This window comes from Epinephelus lanceolatus, chromosome 15 (assembly GCF_041903045.1).
Source record: "Epinephelus lanceolatus isolate andai-2023 chromosome 15, ASM4190304v1, whole genome shotgun sequence".
NCBI lineage: Eukaryota > Metazoa > Chordata > Actinopteri > Perciformes > Serranidae > Epinephelus > Epinephelus lanceolatus.
Genome location: NC_135748.1, coordinates 30,720,938 through 30,740,218, shown reverse-complemented (window position 1 = coordinate 30,740,218; position 19,281 = coordinate 30,720,938). Strand labels below are relative to the sequence as shown.

The 19,281-nt window shown below is 41.7% G+C and overlaps 1 protein-coding gene across 2 annotated transcripts; it reads right to left on the bottom strand.

The window, feature by feature from the left end:
- Positions 1-683: 683 nt before the first annotated feature.
- hltf (helicase-like transcription factor) lies at positions 684-18,077 on the bottom strand. 2 transcript variants are annotated; one of them, XM_033614051.2, is made up of 26 exons: positions 17,951-18,066; positions 17,349-17,548; positions 14,216-14,382; positions 13,760-13,902; positions 13,528-13,610; positions 13,312-13,443; positions 12,204-12,275; positions 11,809-12,000; positions 11,484-11,558; positions 10,832-10,892; positions 10,654-10,720; positions 10,431-10,498; positions 10,257-10,304; positions 10,003-10,113; positions 9,817-9,908; positions 9,372-9,515; positions 8,434-8,566; positions 7,945-8,080; positions 6,353-6,532; positions 6,074-6,189; positions 5,182-5,363; positions 4,892-5,011; positions 4,293-4,405; positions 3,131-3,311; positions 2,640-2,720; positions 684-1,421 (listed from the first exon to the last, which is right to left on the bottom strand). In XM_033614051.2, the coding sequence occupies exons 2-26, from the start codon at positions 17,541-17,543 to the stop codon at positions 1,278-1,280; spliced, it is 3,036 nt and encodes a 1,011-aa protein (XP_033469942.1). In that variant the 5' UTR covers positions 17,544-17,548; positions 17,951-18,066; the 3' UTR covers positions 684-1,277. The 2 variants fall into 2 exon arrangements, with proteins under 2 accessions (XP_033469942.1, XP_033469943.1); XM_033614052.2 differs by lacking the exon at positions 13,312-13,443 and having other exon boundaries at positions 17,951-18,077.
- Between the last annotated feature and the right edge of the window lie 1,204 nt (positions 18,078-19,281).

Genomic DNA, 19,281 nt, shown 5'->3' with positions numbered 1-19,281 from the left:
CCATCTCTCTTGGGATGTGGTGGAATGGGAGATTCACATCATGGATGTGCAGCTGACAAATTCGCAGCAATCGCGTGACGCTATCATGTCAATATGGACCCAAATCTCAGAGGAATGTTTCCAGCACCTTGCTGAAATCTATGACACCAAGAATTAACGCAGTTTTGAAAGCAAAAAAAAAAAACAAGGGGACTCAACTCGGCACTAGCAAGGTGTACCTAATAAAGTGGCCAGTGAGTATACATATACATATACATACATACATTGGACAATATTGAACATACATTGTTTTTTTAACACCCCTTGAAATCAAGAAGGCCTTGCTACCTCCCATGAAGCTTTGGCGACCCCTAGTGGAGGTCAGGATCCCACTAGGGGTCAGTTTAATTTATGACATGTCACAAAACAGTGAAAAATGGTGGACACAAGTTCTTGCTTTGTCTGACCCATGATCAATACAAAATACTCAAAAAGAGTGTTGTTGTTTCCACCATAACCATCTGCGTGATGTCATCGCAAGAGGAATTTGGTAAGTTATTAAAAAAATAAATAAATAAATGTTTTTGAAAGATTGATTTAAGACACTTTGACACCAATTACAACCTATGAAATTCAATGCCTTTAAAACTCTTTAAACACTGATTATCAGAATTGACAAATTGATCTAATCAGATGCACACTTGTGTCGTAGACAGATGTTTCCCTTTAATTTTATATTTTGGCTGAAACAAAACACATTAGTTGTGAACGCTGCTGTGTCTGGTTAAATACAGTATCAACAAATGTACAATACCAGTAGTCTGCATTTATTGAATCCAGATATGGCAAAAAACAACATATAACACATCTGAATCTTCACAACTGTTAAATTTTGCTCATTGACAAGTGAATCTGCTACTACAGAGACGAGTATTTCTACTCGGTCTTCATCGCAGGGTTTTAACTTTGGACTGAATCAGACACATTGAAGCATTAGTACAGCTCTGACCGACACAAACAGCTCCTCTGTATCAGAAATGAACATAAAATGAAATCTTGCCATGTGGTGCATCCTGTAACTGAATTGGTATCAAAGCAAAAACCGTTAAATAGAGGCAGAAATAAAACAATTTCAGAACATTAATAATAAGCTATAAAAGCACAACTCTTTTGAAATATGACCATTTGCAAAAAATCCCTTCAGATGTGAACTGTCTTTAACTTCAACTGTCTCACCCAGTTTCATTGTTTGTGTTGTTCCCATGTTAACACGTCCATTCAGGCCCATTGTCAGACATCTACAGCTCCATCAGAGCTTTGATGTCATTAATACGAGAGGTTTCCCTTTTAGCGTTTGACGAGCCAAAAGCCTTCTCCACCAGGTCCTGCTTCTGCCTCTGGATCTTCACCATGTTCTCCTCCACCGAGTTTTTGACAATGAACTGCAGCATCAGACACATAAAATAAAATTACAGATACAAGCAAAATATTACAGCCAGTGATGTTTCTCATGTGTTAGACAATCCAAATAGCTTGTCGCCTAAGAATGTACACATAAAGGAATCACTTCATACAGCAGGTGCTTGGACATTTGTCTTGGTGACAACATACTAGTGATGCGCGAGTCGACCCACAACCCACGGGTTTCGGGTAACCTTAGTAGAAAATATCGCGTGTTTAAGCCGGGCGGGTCATAAAGTGATAAAGCAGTGTTTTGAGTAAATTAATAACTTACATAAACACTGTGCAATAGTCCACCTTCCACCTACGCTTCCTCCCTCTCCCTCAGCCTCTCTACAATACACACAGCAAGCAGCTTTACCGTCAGCGCTGCTGCGTTCAGGGTGTTTGTTATACGGATTTGACCAGAAAGATCATAATGTTGGGTAAAAATATTTCCCTCTGAGAATACGTAGGCGTAACATGTGTCCTAACAGCAAGTGAGCACACTCTCTGTCCACACTAAATCTGCACTTCTGTCATGTCATGTAAACAAAGCATGTACCTATCAGCTACGTGCTCGAGATCAGACTAGAGACATCACCACTTAAGATGGGTGAATACTTGCTATCTTCCTACGTTTCCACTTTTTAAACAGAAAACTGTTAGTGACACACAATACAGTCAACAGCTGGTAGGGTGTTAAAATGGTAATTTACCTTACCAGAAACTTTCTGCTCCCTGGTGATCTCCCTCCTGCCAGCTGCCACCTTTCTCAGGTTTTTGTAGTAAAGTGAGGAGGTACTGTATATTCCTCATGTCAGCCTTTCAAATCAGCTGTCAATTGAGGAGCTTTCTGACAAAAGGTTCAGCTCAAAACGGCGTGCAGCATTGCTCACAGCTGGTTAGGACATTTCAACAGCTGTGGCATTATAACTGTCTTTATCTCACTACTCAGTCCTGACAACTGTGCAGCTGTAGCGAGTAAAGTTAACGGTTTGCAGGTCAGGTTTTAGTGGTTGATTAAAGGATAAATTTGCAGGCTGGGCTGGTGCAGGTCTTACAAAAACCCTAACCAGTGCATCACTACAACATACGGTAAAAACAGTTTTCTTCAGTGTAAAATGGATCTGCTAGGAAAGATATAATACCTTGCCACAGACATGAAACTGCAGACCCTGACACAACAGCACAAATATGGTTTGTAATAGTTTTCTGACCTTGGTGACAAAGACCTTCCTTGTCTGTCCCAAACGGTGGCAGCGGTCAATACACTGGTCCTCAGTAGCAGGATTCCAGGCCTGAAACACACAGTTAATTCCAAGTTCACATGCAGCTCAGATTATTTTTCCTGAAAACATTTTATCATTTAACATCTCACTCTATTTTTCCATTTTTGATTTCATCTGCAGGCTTTCTTGTGACCACTTTAGCTAGCAGATGAAGGCCAACATAATAGTTACTCAAAAGCCATATATGGCATTTGCTGTATGAAAAAATGCTTCTGCTTTGCTTCTCTGCCCCCCCTCTTTTCCATTTTAATTTTTCGTTAACAGGAAAGTATGAAAAGTAACAACGTACTGTATGTAGCAATACAGCTAATCAGCTAACAAACTTTTGTATGCGACTTTCTGCAAAATCCCTTAAGCCTGCACAATCTGTTACACTGTGGTTAAATTTGTGAATGTTTCATGACAAACACAATACTTACAGGGTCCATGATAAAAACTCTAGAGGCGGCCGTCAAGTTAAGCCCCACCCCTCCGGCTTTGAGTGACAGAAGCATGATGGAGGGGCTGTCGGCTGCAGAGCTCTGAAACTCCTGGATGACCTGGGTCCTCTTCTTCTGGCTCATGGTGCCATCCAAACGCAGAAAACTGAACCCATGCTCTCTGGTGAAGAGAAAGAGGACAAAAGAAAAGTCATAAATAACACGAAAGACATCAGACTTCCACGACAAGTGTAAATATCTAGACTTGAACAAAAGAAAAGAGGTGAACAGAAGTTATTGGGGAGCCCCACATGAACAAACAGCCACAAATGCATCTGTTTATATGTTCCACTTTCAGACACAAAGTCATTATGAAATGCTATAAATGGGAAACCCAATAAACTAAACATCCACCGAAGCTGTTGTAATAATTTAAGCAGTAATGAGAGCTCTTTACAGCTTTAATATCCACTTAGGCCCCAATCACACAGAAAACATTTTGCAGGTTGCAAAATGCGAGGCACACTGCACTGCCATCCCATTACCTCCATACACTAACTTTCCCATGTAATCAATCTAATGTTTTTTTCACCCAGTAATTAGTATCTAGTTCCTCAAATGTTCAGGCAGAGGGTACTTGCTGTAGCTCTGGTTGAGGGTGAGAGGCTGTCAGTAAACAGTTTGTTGGGCACAGGGAAACAGAGATCTGTGTGGGTACATGAGACCCTAAACAAGAGGGTGGATCATGGGGAGTACCACCAGCTGGTCTGGGAGCTTCCCCTCGATGATGGCCGTTTCCAGGCATATTTTAGGATGACTCGACCTGCTGTCTATCGTCAGGCCGTATAGCTCTCGGTATCCAGCAACCGCTACCACCAGTTTCTCCTCCATTGTTTACCAACTGTAAACTTGTTGTCGTGACCACCACAGCAGACAAAAAGATGACAAAAAAAGAGATGACATGGGCCATTTTTCCACTCTTTTCCACTCTAAAGTGCAGAAACATGAGGCAAGAAGCAACGCAAAAAACAGCGAGCAAAAAGCTTCATTCTCATTAAAAACAAGTACAAAAAGCCGCCTCCAGCTGCTAAAATGCTTTCTGTGTGATCAGGGCCTCATACCTTTAAAAATCCTGCACATCAACTTTGAATCTGTGTTTTACCTGAGTGGAGTCTCCAGTATGGTGAGGAAGCGTGTGAACTGCGAGACGACCAAACATTTAATGCTGCTGTCTTCATGTCTCAGCCTGAGCAGGTTTCCCATCAGCGCCTGCACCTGCAGAAACAAAACACATCAAAAGGAGGAACAACACTGTTCTCATATGGCGGCATACAAGCCCATTTTCCATCACTGTCACGCTGCTAAAGAAGACCTTTTGAGAGACTTGAACATTTCATCTTCCATTGTGAAGTGTGATTTTAAAGATGGCACAATATAGACCACAAACAAATCCAAATTAATAAAATAAAGTCAATCATTTCCTGCATTAATTACATGTAACACTGTGTAAATATGGCAAATATTTTGTCATATAATGCTAAGAATGTTGAAGGTTTGAATGTAACAGAAGACTAAAATGATTTGTAGGCAACTTAAAATGAAAGATTTTGCACAGCAGCAGAACACTGGCAACAGTCCAACCTGAGCAAATCTCCATTTAAGGTTTGAAATATAGTGTTCTGCATTTTTTAGTGGTCTTTAGAGTGTTTTTATAATTTTTATCCCCCCGTTAATTCAACAGCTTCAGTATGTGCAGCGTACCTTGGAGCTTGTCCTCCACTTAGAGTTTACACTGGTCTCCTCCTCCACTTCCTCCTGTGGAAACTCCACCAGCTCACTGGTCTTGATCTCACTTCGACAGAGAGGACAGCGTGCTGTTTCCTATGAAGGGACACACACACACACAAAGAGAGCACAGAGAAAAGACAGACCAGTATTGATTAGCAGCTGAATAATTGATTACACAGTCGTAAAAACATTCCTTTTTAGTTAGCTGTCAAGTGACAATTCAATTACAAACCATAGCTGTCTGCTGAGAGGAGCACACGTACCTGCTGAGAGCTGATAACCTGGGCGATGCAGGGCCGGCAGTAAACGTGCGCACAGTGTGTAATGACGGGCAGACGCACTGAATCCAGACACACAGAGCACTCCTCGTCAGAGCCACTGGCCAACACCAACCGCAGCTTCTCTATTAGACGCTCCCGCAGCTCTGCAGGTGTCGCTGCAGCACCTACACACAAAATATTTGACACACTTAGATGTGAAAATGAACAGAGACAAAAAATTTTCCTTAAGCAAGAAGATTGGAAAACGTTGCCTGGTCTGATGAGTCTGGATTTCTGCTGCGACATTCAGATGGTAGGGTCATAAACAACATGAAAGCATGGATCCATCCTGCCTTGTATCAGCGGTTCAGGCTGCTGGTGGTGGTGTAATGGTGTGGGGGATATTTTCTTGGCACACTTTGGCCCCTTAGTACCAACTGAGCATGGTTTAAACACCACAGCCTACCTGAGTATTGTTGCTGACCGTGTCCATCCCTTTATGACCACAGTGTACCCATCTTCTGATGGCTACTTCCAGCAGGATAACGCACCATGTCACAAAGCTCAGATAATCTCAAACTAGTTTCTTGAACATGACAGTGAGTTCACTGTCCTCTACACTGAGCACCTTTGGGATGTGGTGGAACAGAAGACTCGCATCATGGATGTGCAGCTGACAAATCTGCAGCAACTGTGTGATGCTATCATGTCAATATGGACTAAAGTCTCTGAGGAATGTTTCTAGCACCTTCTCTCAGGACTGTGAGGGCTGAAGAGGAAATGCTCTCAGTACATTATGGCAATACAAAAGACCTTTTTCACAGCAGACATGTGGACATTAACACTCAACATTAGTCAGTTATTACACAGTCTCATAACACATGATAGGTCTTACCCAGGTCTGAGGATGTTTTTGCTAGCAGGTCAGGGTGGCAGCAGTGTTGTCGAAGCCTCATCAGGATGGCCAGCACATCAGCATAATTCCTCAAGACTGACCCTTCAGCTACGTATCTACACAAGTACAGTTAAGACAACTTAAAAAACATACAGCAACATGCAACAGTATGAAGCTGAACGTCCCTTTAACATCTAATAAAACATCAATCAAAAGCTGTGTGTTCTGTAAAAATGGCCTCATGTTGTTGATTTATTATTCACACACACTGACGCGTACCTGCGGATGGTGTTTCTTCCCTCATTTCGCGCCAGCTCATACTCCTCTCTCTCTGACTGGCTCAGCTCGACCTGCTCCACACATACGGTCTTCTCAGGCAGAGACACCAGAGGGCGGCCATTCAGCTCACTGTTCTTGGTCCGCCGCAGGGTGATGCACTTCACCAGGGTCTGAAGGTTCCTGTGCACAGTATTGCCTGAGTTATCTCATTATCAGGAGTATCCTAAAAGTACTTTCATCCAGTTCTCACTCAGGATGCAACACTGGGGACTCAACATAGCTTGCAAGCACATTTAGTTACTTTAAAATAGCAAACTGGTCCGACATAATCAACTGTAGGTTGACATTTAAGTGTCACAACTTCGATGCCTGATAATATTAATTCCTTTTACTGTGTCCGATTAGATTTTCTACCATCTAAATTGACAAAAAGTGCCTGAAAGAAGTCAAGTGTATGCAGTCAGCACTGTCACTGAGGATTATAAAATCAATTCTGTTTGTTAATTAACTGCCAAGAACGACAAAAGGCAAATAATTAATCACTATCTCCAGAAACTGGTTTACTTTTTCAGAGAACAAGTCAAGTCCAATTTAATTAATTTAATTCAATTACACACTGTATAAATTTGCCTAACTGGGCTTTGGTATCTCTATGGCGTTTTACACCCTCAGTTAGGGGCGCACCAATTCATCAGGTCAACACTGGTATCACATGATATTTGCCTTGTTGACTGCCAGTGGCCTATAGGCAAAAAACATCCACAGCGGCAGTGGCCGATGTTTCCCTGTTGTGTCACATCAATTTTCCACAGGCTAAAAAGCAGGCTCAAGACTAACGGATACAAACATAAATTAATGAGAAGGTACAACAGAATACTGTTTGGCAAATGGGCTCTGTGGCCTCGCTGTTGTGTAACGAGATGGCGAGGAGCAGCTGGCGTCCCGTCATCCCGAGGGACAACAGAAAAAATGTTTTGGATAAACAGAGATCTTCCCTGGGATGCCCCCAGGACAAAGGGACGCAGTAAACTAACTATTGTCGTGTCAGAGGATGCACCCTATTGTTTCCCTGATAATGCTGCATTATGAACAACTAATCTGTGTTGACATTAGCAGGAAAGCTAATTAACGTTAGCTGTTAGCAGCTGGTCACCGCAACTTCCTGCTTATGGAGGCTACATTGAGTTACATTAATGACGGATCAAGCTCTGTTCAGTAAAAATTAGATGAAGGCAAATTACAACATTCTCATGTGCTTGTAAAATGCAGTTTTAAAACTCAAAAAAAAACTTTAACAGGGAAGAAAGCTGTTCTTCATGTGAAAGATTATATTGAAGGTTGTTTCATTAATTTGTATGATTGAATTTAAGCTCATTCAAAGGTAGTGTAATGAAGGGCTTAATTACTTTAAAATAATTCAGAATTTCAAAATAGGTGCATCCCTCGCCTCAGACTTTAGACCCTTGATTTGGATAAAGGGAAAACTCCCAAGACCTTTAAAAGAAAAAAAGGGGGAAGCCTCTGGAAGAGCGCCCTCTGGAGTTATTACTACTTTACAGCAGTGTAATATAATGCCATCTGTGAGCACTCACTGCAGGCCAGCCCTGACTCCCTGAGTGACGGGTCTCTGGATCACTCGATTCCACCAGTCTCTCACATCGAAGGGCTTCAGGCGCAGGAAGGCCAGCAGCATCCACAGGTCCTTCACACCATTCTGGATAGGAGTACCTGGAGGTATGGAAGAAGAAGCACACACAAATTTTTGACGACTGTCCTAATAATGGGACTGTATCTGTGTGTACTTCAGTACACATAGAGGATGCTATGGTGATATTATCTCATTATATTGACACATTACAATATTTTCATTGAGTTAAAATGTTTTTATATTTTATAAAAAACAAACAAACATATTAACAAATTTTAAAAAAGTACAAAAAAAATCTGTTTTATTTAGACATCAATTGTGAAACATGACTATATGGAGACACAACAAACAATAACAAATTACTGCCCAGCCCAAGCACGTTTGTGTTTTCATATGTCGGATTATCTGTGTGTGTGTTCAAGTGCAGGTATACCTGACAAAATCCAGCGCCGCTGAGCTTTTAGTTCGAGCACGGCCTTACTCATCTGTGCATTAGGGTTTCTTACAATGTGCCCTTCGTCCAGCACGACCCTCAGCCAACTGATCCCATGGAGGGGACTTTTATTCTGAAAGGAGACGAACATTTGGTATTAAAAGAGAAGCTACTTATTTGTCAAAAGGAATACCGACAAATTCAACATACAATCCAGGTTCAGGAAACATTTATTTACTGCCATTAAGAGGATTTTGCTTCTCAATAAATAAAATGAAATGCACACTCTGCACCACCATATCAATGGCATGAGATGGATCGGCGGTTTAATGTGGAATCTGCAGTGATGTGGGTGCTGTGTCGGACTGTTGAGGTGAAGAGGGAGCTGAGCCAGAAGGCGAAGCTTTCGAATTACTCGTCCATCTATGTCCCAACCCTCACCTATGGTCATGAGCTCTGGGTAGTGACCGAAAGAATGAGATTGCGGATACAAGCGGCTGAAATAAGTTTCCTCTGTGGGGTGGCTGGGCTCAGCCTTAGCGAAAGGGGGAGGAGCTCGGACTTCCGGAAAGAGTTCAGAGTAGAGCTGCTGCTCCTTCACATTGAAAGTGGCCAGTTGAGGTGATTCTGGCATCTGATCAGGATGCCTCCTGTTAGAGGTGTTCCAGGCACTTCACACTGGTAGGAGGCCCCGGGGTAGACCCAGAACACGCTGGAGGGATTATATGTCTCATCTGGCCTGGGAACACCTTGGGGTCCCCCAGGAGGAGCTGGAAACCATTGCTAGGGAGAGGGACGTCTGGGGTGCTTTGACCCAGCCCCGGATAAGCGGTTGAAAATGAATGGATGGATGGATGGACGTGGTAAACAGTTATGCAGTGTATGTCTAGGGCTTTCGTTGTGAGCTACAAATATACACGCGACCTGTCTCCACTCACCCCAAAGTCAGCAGAGAGGACGTTGTAGGTTGTGATCACCACATCCTGGGAGGACAGAAAGGTCTTGCTTCTGTTGCGCTCCGGGCCGTAATACAGATACACATTTAGCTTCACGTCAGAATGCACATGCTGCTCAAACTGATCCTGTACACACACAAAGGACAAAGTGAGAAAACATGACACGTGCTGACCTTAGGAATGAAAAGGTAGCATTGGCTGTGGCATCTCTGTCAACATAGCACGCTTCCCTACAGCATATAAACATAGCCTTTTTTGACAGTACTGGTCAAATGTTGATGTTTCATTTGCAGTTCTTTGTGGCACTGTGGTGTCAGCTACACCTCTACATATCATGAAGCTAATCAGTCTGACTACATAAATGAAGTGTAATGACAGAAAGCGTCTTGTTGTGTGTGTGTGTAATTGTGTAAGGCTGTATTCCTACCAGCCAGTTGCTGATTACAGAGAGCGGGCAGATGATGAGAGTCGTTCTCGCTGATAAGTCATCTGCACTTGCAGGAATTGCTGTTTCCACACCTGCACGTACAAAAAAGGTACACAAATATCTCCAATATCAGTGCAACTTCTTTTTTTTTATCACCTCCAAAATAATACACTATGTGAAACTCACTCTGTGTGGGAGTGGCCTTTTTGGCAGATTTTTTCTTCCTGAAGCCGGTATCTGATGCTCCACCACCCAGTGCTGCAGCAAAGTCCAGATCATCCAGCAATACTGGGGCCTCTGCACAGCAAACACACAGATTAAAAATCAAGTTAAAGGGGAATAATGATTATGATGTTTTGCAAGCCAAATAACAAAAGCATGTATCCTTTAACACGCTCATATTGTAGCGCACAAATAAAGAGAGTTTACTGGGCTTGTACCTTTACTGGGCTTGCGCTTGGTAGCTTTCGTCTTTCCTTTGCTCGAACCTGTAAGTTGAGAGGTCAGGTACAAATTTATGTAAGCCACATCATCCAAGAAAGGTGACAAAAACAAGCAAACGGTGTGAATGAACATAAAAGGAAATATATATGGAGATGACAATCAATTCTTACTTTTATCTGGCTTGTCCATTATCTCCACTACATCTGCCGAATCAGCACAGATCACCTCCGTCTGAGGACTGACCCACACAAAGCACACACGGTATGACTAACGTGTGGAAATAATGTCCAGATGCAGTACATTGCATTACCTTTACACATGCTTAAATTATGTACCAGATAGTAAAAAATATGATCTATCTGAGCATGCCAAATAAAATCATATCACACTTACAGGTCTGAGCACTGAGAGCCAGCTGCTGCATCACTCACTCCTGCACTGTCGCCTGTACTGCTGCTTCCTGAAACAAAGAAACATCATCTCTCCTCTTAGTGCTCTTTTTCATTTTTCTTGGTTGCACACACACTCACAAAGAGATAACTGAACGTAATTTATTGAAAGTTGAGAGTACCTTCCAGTTTGGAGGCCATCTTCGGTTTCGTTTTGGCTTTTATCGGTGAAGACTGCTCCTCCTGCACACATGTAAAGGAAGATTTAATGACACAAGTCACTCAGATTTTGGGTTGGGTACCATTCATATTCACACCAGTATGAGTTCCAGCACCTGGGATTACGTTACTTTCTCTGTTATGACAAAAATAATATTTTTGAACAAGCTGCAGGGGTGACGCAGTCGACAGAAACGCATTTCTGCTCCTCTGCTCTTTTCTAATCACACATAGAGCTAATCTTCTGTTTCTGTCTGTCTGTTTCTGTGTGTGTATGTGTGTCTGCTTGTCTAGCAGTGATATTAGGCTATTATTAAAATAATTTATAGAAAAGAAAATAGCACAGACGCCAGAACTATCACAGCAGATCGGCACTGCAGCCATAGTTTTGGCTTGCTGAGAAGCCGACAGAGCGGCCGGCTTCCCAATTCTTCTGTGTCCTGACTGAAGCACTTCCACCTCTTGTCTAAAGCTGGCATTCTCACCCAGGTGCACTCTCAGTTACCGAGATTTGGCACCAATTGATTTAACATAAGTACTCCGTAGCAGTTGAATTCAGTTGATACCGAACCCTATTTAGACTGCAGCTTGATTGAAAAGAAAACATTCACTTACACATTTCTCCACAGGCAAAGGCTTTCCATTGTGAAAGTTTGTGAGAATCAGAGCAATGGTCGTCAGAGTTTTTCCCTGGAAAACAGAATCGGGGGATTTATTGTTGATTCATGTCTGCTTGGATGATTTGAAAGTAAACATTAAATGCCTCATTTTCAACACAGACACACAGAGAATTTAAAAACAATTTTCTCTACTGTATAGTCACCAGCAACTGACCAAACATCTCAGCGTGAGTTAATGTATAAATGAACTTGTAATTCACCCATAAACATAATTTTCAACTGCACTTATATCACATCACATAACAGGGCGTGTCACTCACCAGCCCCATGTCATCTGCCAGTATTCCCCCACGAACTCTCTCTGGTATCTCTTTGGCAGAGAAACACGTGACAGTGTTGTAGTAGAGCTCGCCTCTCTTCTCCCAAAAAGGTGGCAGCGTAGATTTGTTTTCTCGAGCGCACATCCAGGACAGCGCCTGCCTCTGGTGAAGCAGGAGAGGAGTGCCCACAGACTGCAGAGAAAAAGAGCTGCATGTTCACATTCACGCAACAACTACTATAACAGCAGCTATTTCAGGGTGCAAGAAAACAACAGCACAGAGGTGAGAGGTGAGAAGGAGTTTCTCCAAAAACATACAGGAAGAAAGACACAACTAAGAAATACAAAATAAAACAAAACGCTGACCACAAACAGATAAACAGATAAAACATGTACCTCTGCTTCTTGTTTCTCTCCTTCCTTACTCTCCATCAGGTCATCAAAGAGGTTGTCAAACGCATTCTTCAGCTGAAAGAAGGGAAATACAACTGCAATTGTATCATCATGACATGTACACATGCACAGATTTATGGGCTCAATATCTGCATCAGCCAATATTCACCTTACTGACTGCCATCTGCAAAAAGATGACATTTACGTATAGCAGTGGCCGATGTTTATCTGTTATGTCGCATCAATTTTGCGCTGGCTAAATGTTGTTTTAAATATTTACGGTTGGTCCCAGACAGCAGCAGCTGGCATACTCTGCTGCTAATTCAGAGAAGAAGCCGCTAGCTAGATAAGATGCAACGGGGTGCTTACGAATATAGCCACTGATACCCGATTACCTGCTTTACATGAAATATCCAAAACATGTGAGCTTCCTAGACACTTCTTGCTGTTTCAGTGTAACAACATTGTTAGAAGACTGCCGTGTAAATGTCATATCTGGGCTTCATTTTAGACGATAGCTTGTCTTTTAAACCACACATTGAAAATTTGGTCAAGAAACTAAAGGTAAGGCTGGGCTTCTATTTTCGAAATAAATCGTGTTTTTCTTTTATCTCTAAAAAGAAGCTTGTTGCTGCAACGTTTCTGCCACTGCTAGACTATGGTGATGTATTGTATATGAATGCCTGTTCCACTTCACTGGTCATGCTCGATGCTACTTATCATGGTGTACTGAGATTTATTACTTGCTGTAAATCACACACCCATCACTGTACTCTGTATGTTAAGGTAGGCTGGCTGTCCTTGTCTGCTCATAGACTTCTCCACTGGTACATCCTCATCTATAAAGCAATCATTGGACTACTACCTTCATACCACTGTACATACCTCACTTTCACACACAATCCTACAGCTTGCGATCCCAGGACTGTCTATCTGCCTCAGTTCCCAGAGCTCGCACTGAGTTTGGGAAGAGGGCATTCATGTACTCTACTCCCTCAGCCTGGAACGGACTTCAAAAAACTCTGAAGCTTCAGAGCTTCATTTCAATTAATGATTTTAAAACCTTCCTTCCTCAGCGTCCCTATAACCCCCCCTTGATCTTAGTACCCACCTTGTGGGTGTTTTCTTTTTTTCTCTTTCTTGTCTGTGCTTTCCTGCTTTGTGTGTGTTTTCTTTTCTTCAATGCTGCCATTTTGGTCAGGCCATGCTCGTAAAAGAGATCATCTGTTCTCAAGCAGTTTGCCTGGTTAAATAAAGGTTTAAATAAAAAAATAAAAATGCTGTACTGTTAAATATCACATTGACTATATAAGTAAAAGTAGATTACCTGCTCTGCAGTTAGTAGGGTGGTCACTCCTTTTTGAGGTGGTACTGCAAAAACTCCTTGACTATAAGAATTCTGGGATGTACCTAAAATCACATGCACAAAATAAACAGTGAAGTTAAAGTAATTGACTGAAATCTGACACTTTCAATGCAACAATGCTGACTACGTTGTTAAATGTGACAGGTTTTCCCATCAGGAGGCGAGTTAGATCAGACAGGTGAAATGTTTGTACCTGTCACACTGACTGCACCTGGGGCCAGTTTATAACCGTGTCGTGCCATGCGTTCTATCACTGTTTTCTTGTTCTCTTCTTTCCCCCAGAAGGAAAGCATCACTGGCATGTTGAAGGCGTTATTCGTCCCATAGTGCACCACCCTAACAAAGCAATTAGACAACAATATAAACACAAAATCACACACTGTTTTTATCCCAGTGTAGTCACGGTGGACTGAGCTCATAGTTTCTCTGCAGACCAATGAATAATGAAAATATGATATGAATAGTCTCATCAAATGCACATATTTTGGGGGGGAAGCTGTCAAAAGCAGCCATTTATGCCTATATTCAAGATTAGTTAGGTGTCAGTGCAGGATTTCTAAAATAACAATCCTTAAGATGCCGAAAATTATTCTGACATCTAACATGTCAGCCAGGAAACACAGTGACACGCTATTAGCGGTCTACTCACCCCTCTACTTTGGCCAAATTGTTGTCCATGACGTGGGCCATAGCTGCTGCCAGCTCCCGCTTGATGTGACCCACTTGGTTGCCATAAATGTTGGCGACCATCACTGCATTGCGGTCGTATGGGTTCTGGGGCTGTCGCACTAAACCAACCATTTCCCCACGATTCACCTGTAAAGAGAGTAAAACACAAACTACTGAACTTGCTCAATGTACTTTACTCCTCATAGTCAGGGGGCAGTTCCCTATGTTTATCACACAATACAAAGGTAGTCTGATGTCAACACAAATACACTTAAAGGGCCAGTGTGTAAAATGGGTTGAAAACAGTGACATCAGTGGTCAAATTTTAGATTGCAGGGCTCACTCGCTCACCCCTCCCGTCGGGTAAATGACGGTGGCCTCGTAGGGACAAAAAGCCTTGCGCAGACATGAGTTTTTCAGCAGTAGGTCTATCTAGCGACGAGGTAAATGTTCATTTAGAAATCTAAACCATGTTATGATATTGTAATGAATCCCTCACAAGCAGGAGACCAGAGTAGCGTTCGAGAAAAAGGCCAGTTTATTTGAGCACTCCAAAAACTCTGGTAACACCCCGGTTAAAAGACTCCGTCCCAAACTCTGACTCTTCTAGCGTAACACACACACTTCATACAGACATACTCGTTTACAATACCTAGCGGGGACCCCCTCCCCTCTCTGCTCCACCAATCTCCAGCCCGCACACTGACTGACAGCATTTTGCTGCACAGAATGGGATTCGGTGCTTCTGCTACCATCATTGGGGAGATATATCATCAGGAGGAAAAGCACCGCAGAGAGTGCATCACAAGGAGTGAAGTTGCGTCTTCTTTTCCTCGCAGATGACGGTTCGGGTTCATTCTCTCCTGTTGCATGGTAAGTGTGGTCCATTCGCAAACTTTATAACTAAAAAAACTTTTCACTACTCTCCATCGACGAACTACTAACACTCTTGGCTGTTTCCTCCTCCTTCTTCCTTCCTCCCGCTGTCTTCGTTGGTTTATTTATACACGCGAAACGCGTTCTCTGGCTGGCTGGATTGTCCGCTCGGTCTGCCGTACATACATGGCGGCGCAAGATGGCTACCTCTCTAAAGCAAGGCCCTTGCTATATATATATATATATATATATATATATATATATATAAGTATAATTATAAAGCTACGAAAACCAAACGAATTTTATTTTATAGCGATTATACACTTGTATAAACATATTAATGGGTAGAATATTCAGATTCAGATTCAGATTTGACAATAAACCATGCCAAATATTACACACTGGCCCTTTAAGCAGAATTAGGAGAGTAAGCTGAGTAAAGAGATAGACAATGAGATTTAGAAGAGTCTTAACAGTGTGCATAAATGTTCAGTTTACTCTAGACACAATCTGATACAAATCAAAACAGTGCATCAGCTATATTGCTCCAAAGACAGATTGCTGGAAGAGTGCATTTGAATGTTTCTCTAATGCCTTTGAGAGTAACTGAGAACCTAACCTACTCGTTGCTGTCCTAGGTGTCACGAGTGTGTGTTTCCTTTGGCCAACATGTACGAAACTCAGGCCAATGCATTTTGTATGGGTGTGGCAAGGACATATGATGTGTGGATAAGAGAGCTAATGAATGTATTGTACTTAGAAAGGTTAAGGTTCTCTAATAAGACTCAAATATTTTACAGAATTTGGGGCCCTGTGCTAAAGTACCTCAGGCATAGTGAACTGTAATGGTCTGAGTAACAGTATACTCTATCGCTGTGTATGTGTATTCTATTTGATGAGTAATGTTAAAGTCCTGGACTTGTTTTTTGTTTTCCTACTTGTAAAGACATTTGTGACTGAGTTGTTAATCGCTGGCTGATTGAAAATCCTAAACTAAAAGTTACAAACTAAAGTTTCCCTGTCTATATGTGTACTATGGGTGCGTTCTGAGTCGCAAACTTTTTCTTTATACTTTTAGTAGGTACTGCAGCTCTCTTAAAAAGTATGTGCTATTGCATGCAGTATGCGCACAATTGGGACATACTACTTTCTCATAACATTACGCCCTGAACTTTGACCCTCTTGCTTTTATATCCATTACCTTGGAGATTAGAGTGTCTGTGCAATGTATGTAGTTTAACTTTAAAGTTATAAGTGCATAGATTGTAGATTTTACCATATTATATTTGCAGCAGCTAAATTACATCTGCATTTCTGTCACTGTCACTTTTATAGTTATGTCTTATTGTTTGAAATAGTTATAATTATCATGTTCACTTAATCAACTAATACACCTATTACTACTGTTCAACTGGTCATCAGTTACTTGAAAGTGCTGCCATTCCTCATTGCGACTTCTGACTAGTGTTGCACGGTATACCGGTACTAAAATAGTACCGCGGTACTAGAGTATTCCAAACGGTACAATACTGCATTTGGAAAATACCGGTACTTTTTAAATTGATTCAATTCATTAATTTATATAATTCATTTGTGCACACAAACACCTTCCTTGTTCCTATTGGAGCACATATTGCGCAAGTGGTGTGTATGACAACACCTGTATTAACATTCGCAGCTGGCGCACATGAAAAAAGACAAGAGAAAGTCTGACTCGCAAAGGGAGACAACGTGAGACGACACAAACTTGGTGAAACATTTGAGCAACCAAACCGTGACGTCCGTACCGAGGTACTTACCGAACCATGATTTTTTTGGTATCGTTACACCTCTACTATTTATTGTTCTAAAGGTTTGTATCCAAAAGGACTTTTCCTTAGGGAAAGTACTGAAGAGTATCGAAAAGTATTGAAATTCATATTGGTATCGGTACCGAAACAAAGATTTTGGTATCGTGACAACACTACTTCTGACAGCTGTCAATCAGCTGTCAAGCTGTCATGCTGCACAGAGGATTGTGGGTCAGATTAGCCAGAAAAGCATGCTGTCTTGCATACTGCAAAATCAGAGTGGATGTAGTAGAACATCCTGGTATTTTTGGCATACTGCCCTTAACAGACTATGTGTTGGGACATCCTTTTTTCTGGCACACTATATAGTATGGTTGTATGTTGCAACTCTGTTTTGTCTCCTTTGTGAATCTGTGCTCCAGAGGAATAAATGTGACTGATCCTCACCACCCCTGTATAATATCTGAGGCCGACCACAGTGCCTTTCATGTGGCCAAACAGCACGCTGTCTGCGTCCGGCTCCTCAGACGCTGCAGCTCTGATGGCCTGGGACAGGGTCTCTGCATCGGTCTCATGGCGGTCTGTGAACAGGTCCACCTCACTGAACCTGTCCCAGCCAAACCTCCACCTGCGGGAAAACATGACACCTGGCGCACACACACAGAGATACACAGAAACACAACCAACAAACACACAAAAATAAGTAAGCTTTTACAGAGAAGCGATAGTGAAGGGCGATTCAACTGACAACACGACCCATAAAAACCTTTCCTTTGGGTTCAGATAGGTTTATAAGCAGGAAACTAACTGACATAAACATATTCCTTTCTTTGCTTACTAGCAACGCCAGTTAACCAACCAACTAACCCATGTCTCCACACAGGCGTATCAGCTAATGTTATTTATCAGTAATTGCTGTTGCTAGCTAAATGTTAGCTAGTTTAAGAAAACTAGCTACGATAACGTTAGCTTAAACCTAACTGTAGCTAACGTTAACTACTGGTTTGAGTCACGAGTGTGTGTTTTATCTGTAATTAACACTTTCATACTATTTTTCTTTCCCTTGGACGACTGACAACAAGGACTCAGAGTGGGTAGTTGCGTGGCATTTCGTCTGCGTAGCTGTTGTTGATGTTTCCCGCTTCTCGACGATGTTTGTGCTACTTCCGGATTAGCGTCAAGTCCGCATCCGTTAGTGTAGAACTTCCGGTAATACCCTTCAAAATAAAATGATAAATCATGCGTTATGGTTATTTCTATGATCTAAAACAGTACAAAAGTATTAGTAACACGGCCAACTGTCTCCCAGATCCAAAATAAGAGTGCTAAAACTCAAATTTGTGATGCTACAAGGAGTTTAAAATATAAACATGACATAGTTGCTGTAATTGCACATCTTCTAAATAGCTGCATCGGCCTTTAATGATGTGATCCATGTGGCCTACAGCCTTTGAGCAACTGCATTGGCTAAGATGTTGAAACTGGTTTAACTAATATTAAATCAGACACTTCTATGATGTGTCCTTTAAGTTGGGTGTTGGAGAATACCCCCTTTTTGGTGGACTGGTCTAAAGGTCTATACTCATTATGAATATTTGCTGCTAAAATGCATTTTTATGTAGCCTGTTAGTACATTTCATTAATCATATGCTTTCAATTGAGATCTTTCATCAGCTTTTGGTGGCTTAAAAGGCCAAATTATTACAATTTTATTATTCAGAATCTTCAGTAGGGATGTATGATCTGTGCATAGCGGCATAAGATATATTTTATTTATCATTTCTTGGTGTTTTGAATTTCACAGTGCTTCAATATATTTTTTGAGCAATACTTAGTCTATTTATTGATCAGTTAATCCAAGGTTTACTTAGTGTCATGTGTTGTGTTAAAGTGCTGGAGTTAACACTAGGTTGTGCTGTAACATTGCCTGTGCTCTTTAGTATATACTGCAGTTGCACAAGTAAATGTTACTCAGTCTACCACATGCTGTCTGTTCTTTTGGTAGGACAAGAAAAAAAACGAATGGAAAAAGGAGAGACCACAAGCACAATCGAAAAAAGAGAAACCACAAGCAGGCTGTGGACGATGTGGATCCAACCACTGTGCAAAAATGTGCATGAGCCGAGGACAGACAGAGGGCTGACGGAAAGTACAAGGAATAGAACGTGACACAGCAAGTTATGATGACATGTTCAAAGAAACTATTGTACTGAAAGCAACAGAAATGAGTCATGTTACCAAGCTGGACACAGTGGATGCGCCAACAGACAAAGATGTCTGGAAAGAAACTGAAAATAAATAACCAGACACTGACAGGAGTGGTGCTGACTGTAACATCACATCCAAAAGAGACATGGAAGAATCAAAACTGAATAAAAAG

Coding starts and splice junctions, on each gene's coding strand:
- hltf (XM_033614051.2), bottom strand. CDS start 17,543: ATGTTTTCCCGCAGGTGGAGGTTTGGCTGGGACAGGTTCAGTGAGGTG. Junction 14,383..17,348: donor TCAGATATTATACAGGGGTG/GTGAGGATCAGT, acceptor CTCTCTTTACAG/GTGAATCGTGGGGAAATGGT. Junction 13,611..13,759: donor AGGTGCAGTCAGTGTGACAG/GTACAAACATTT, acceptor ATGTGATTTTAG/GTACATCCCAGAATTCTTAT.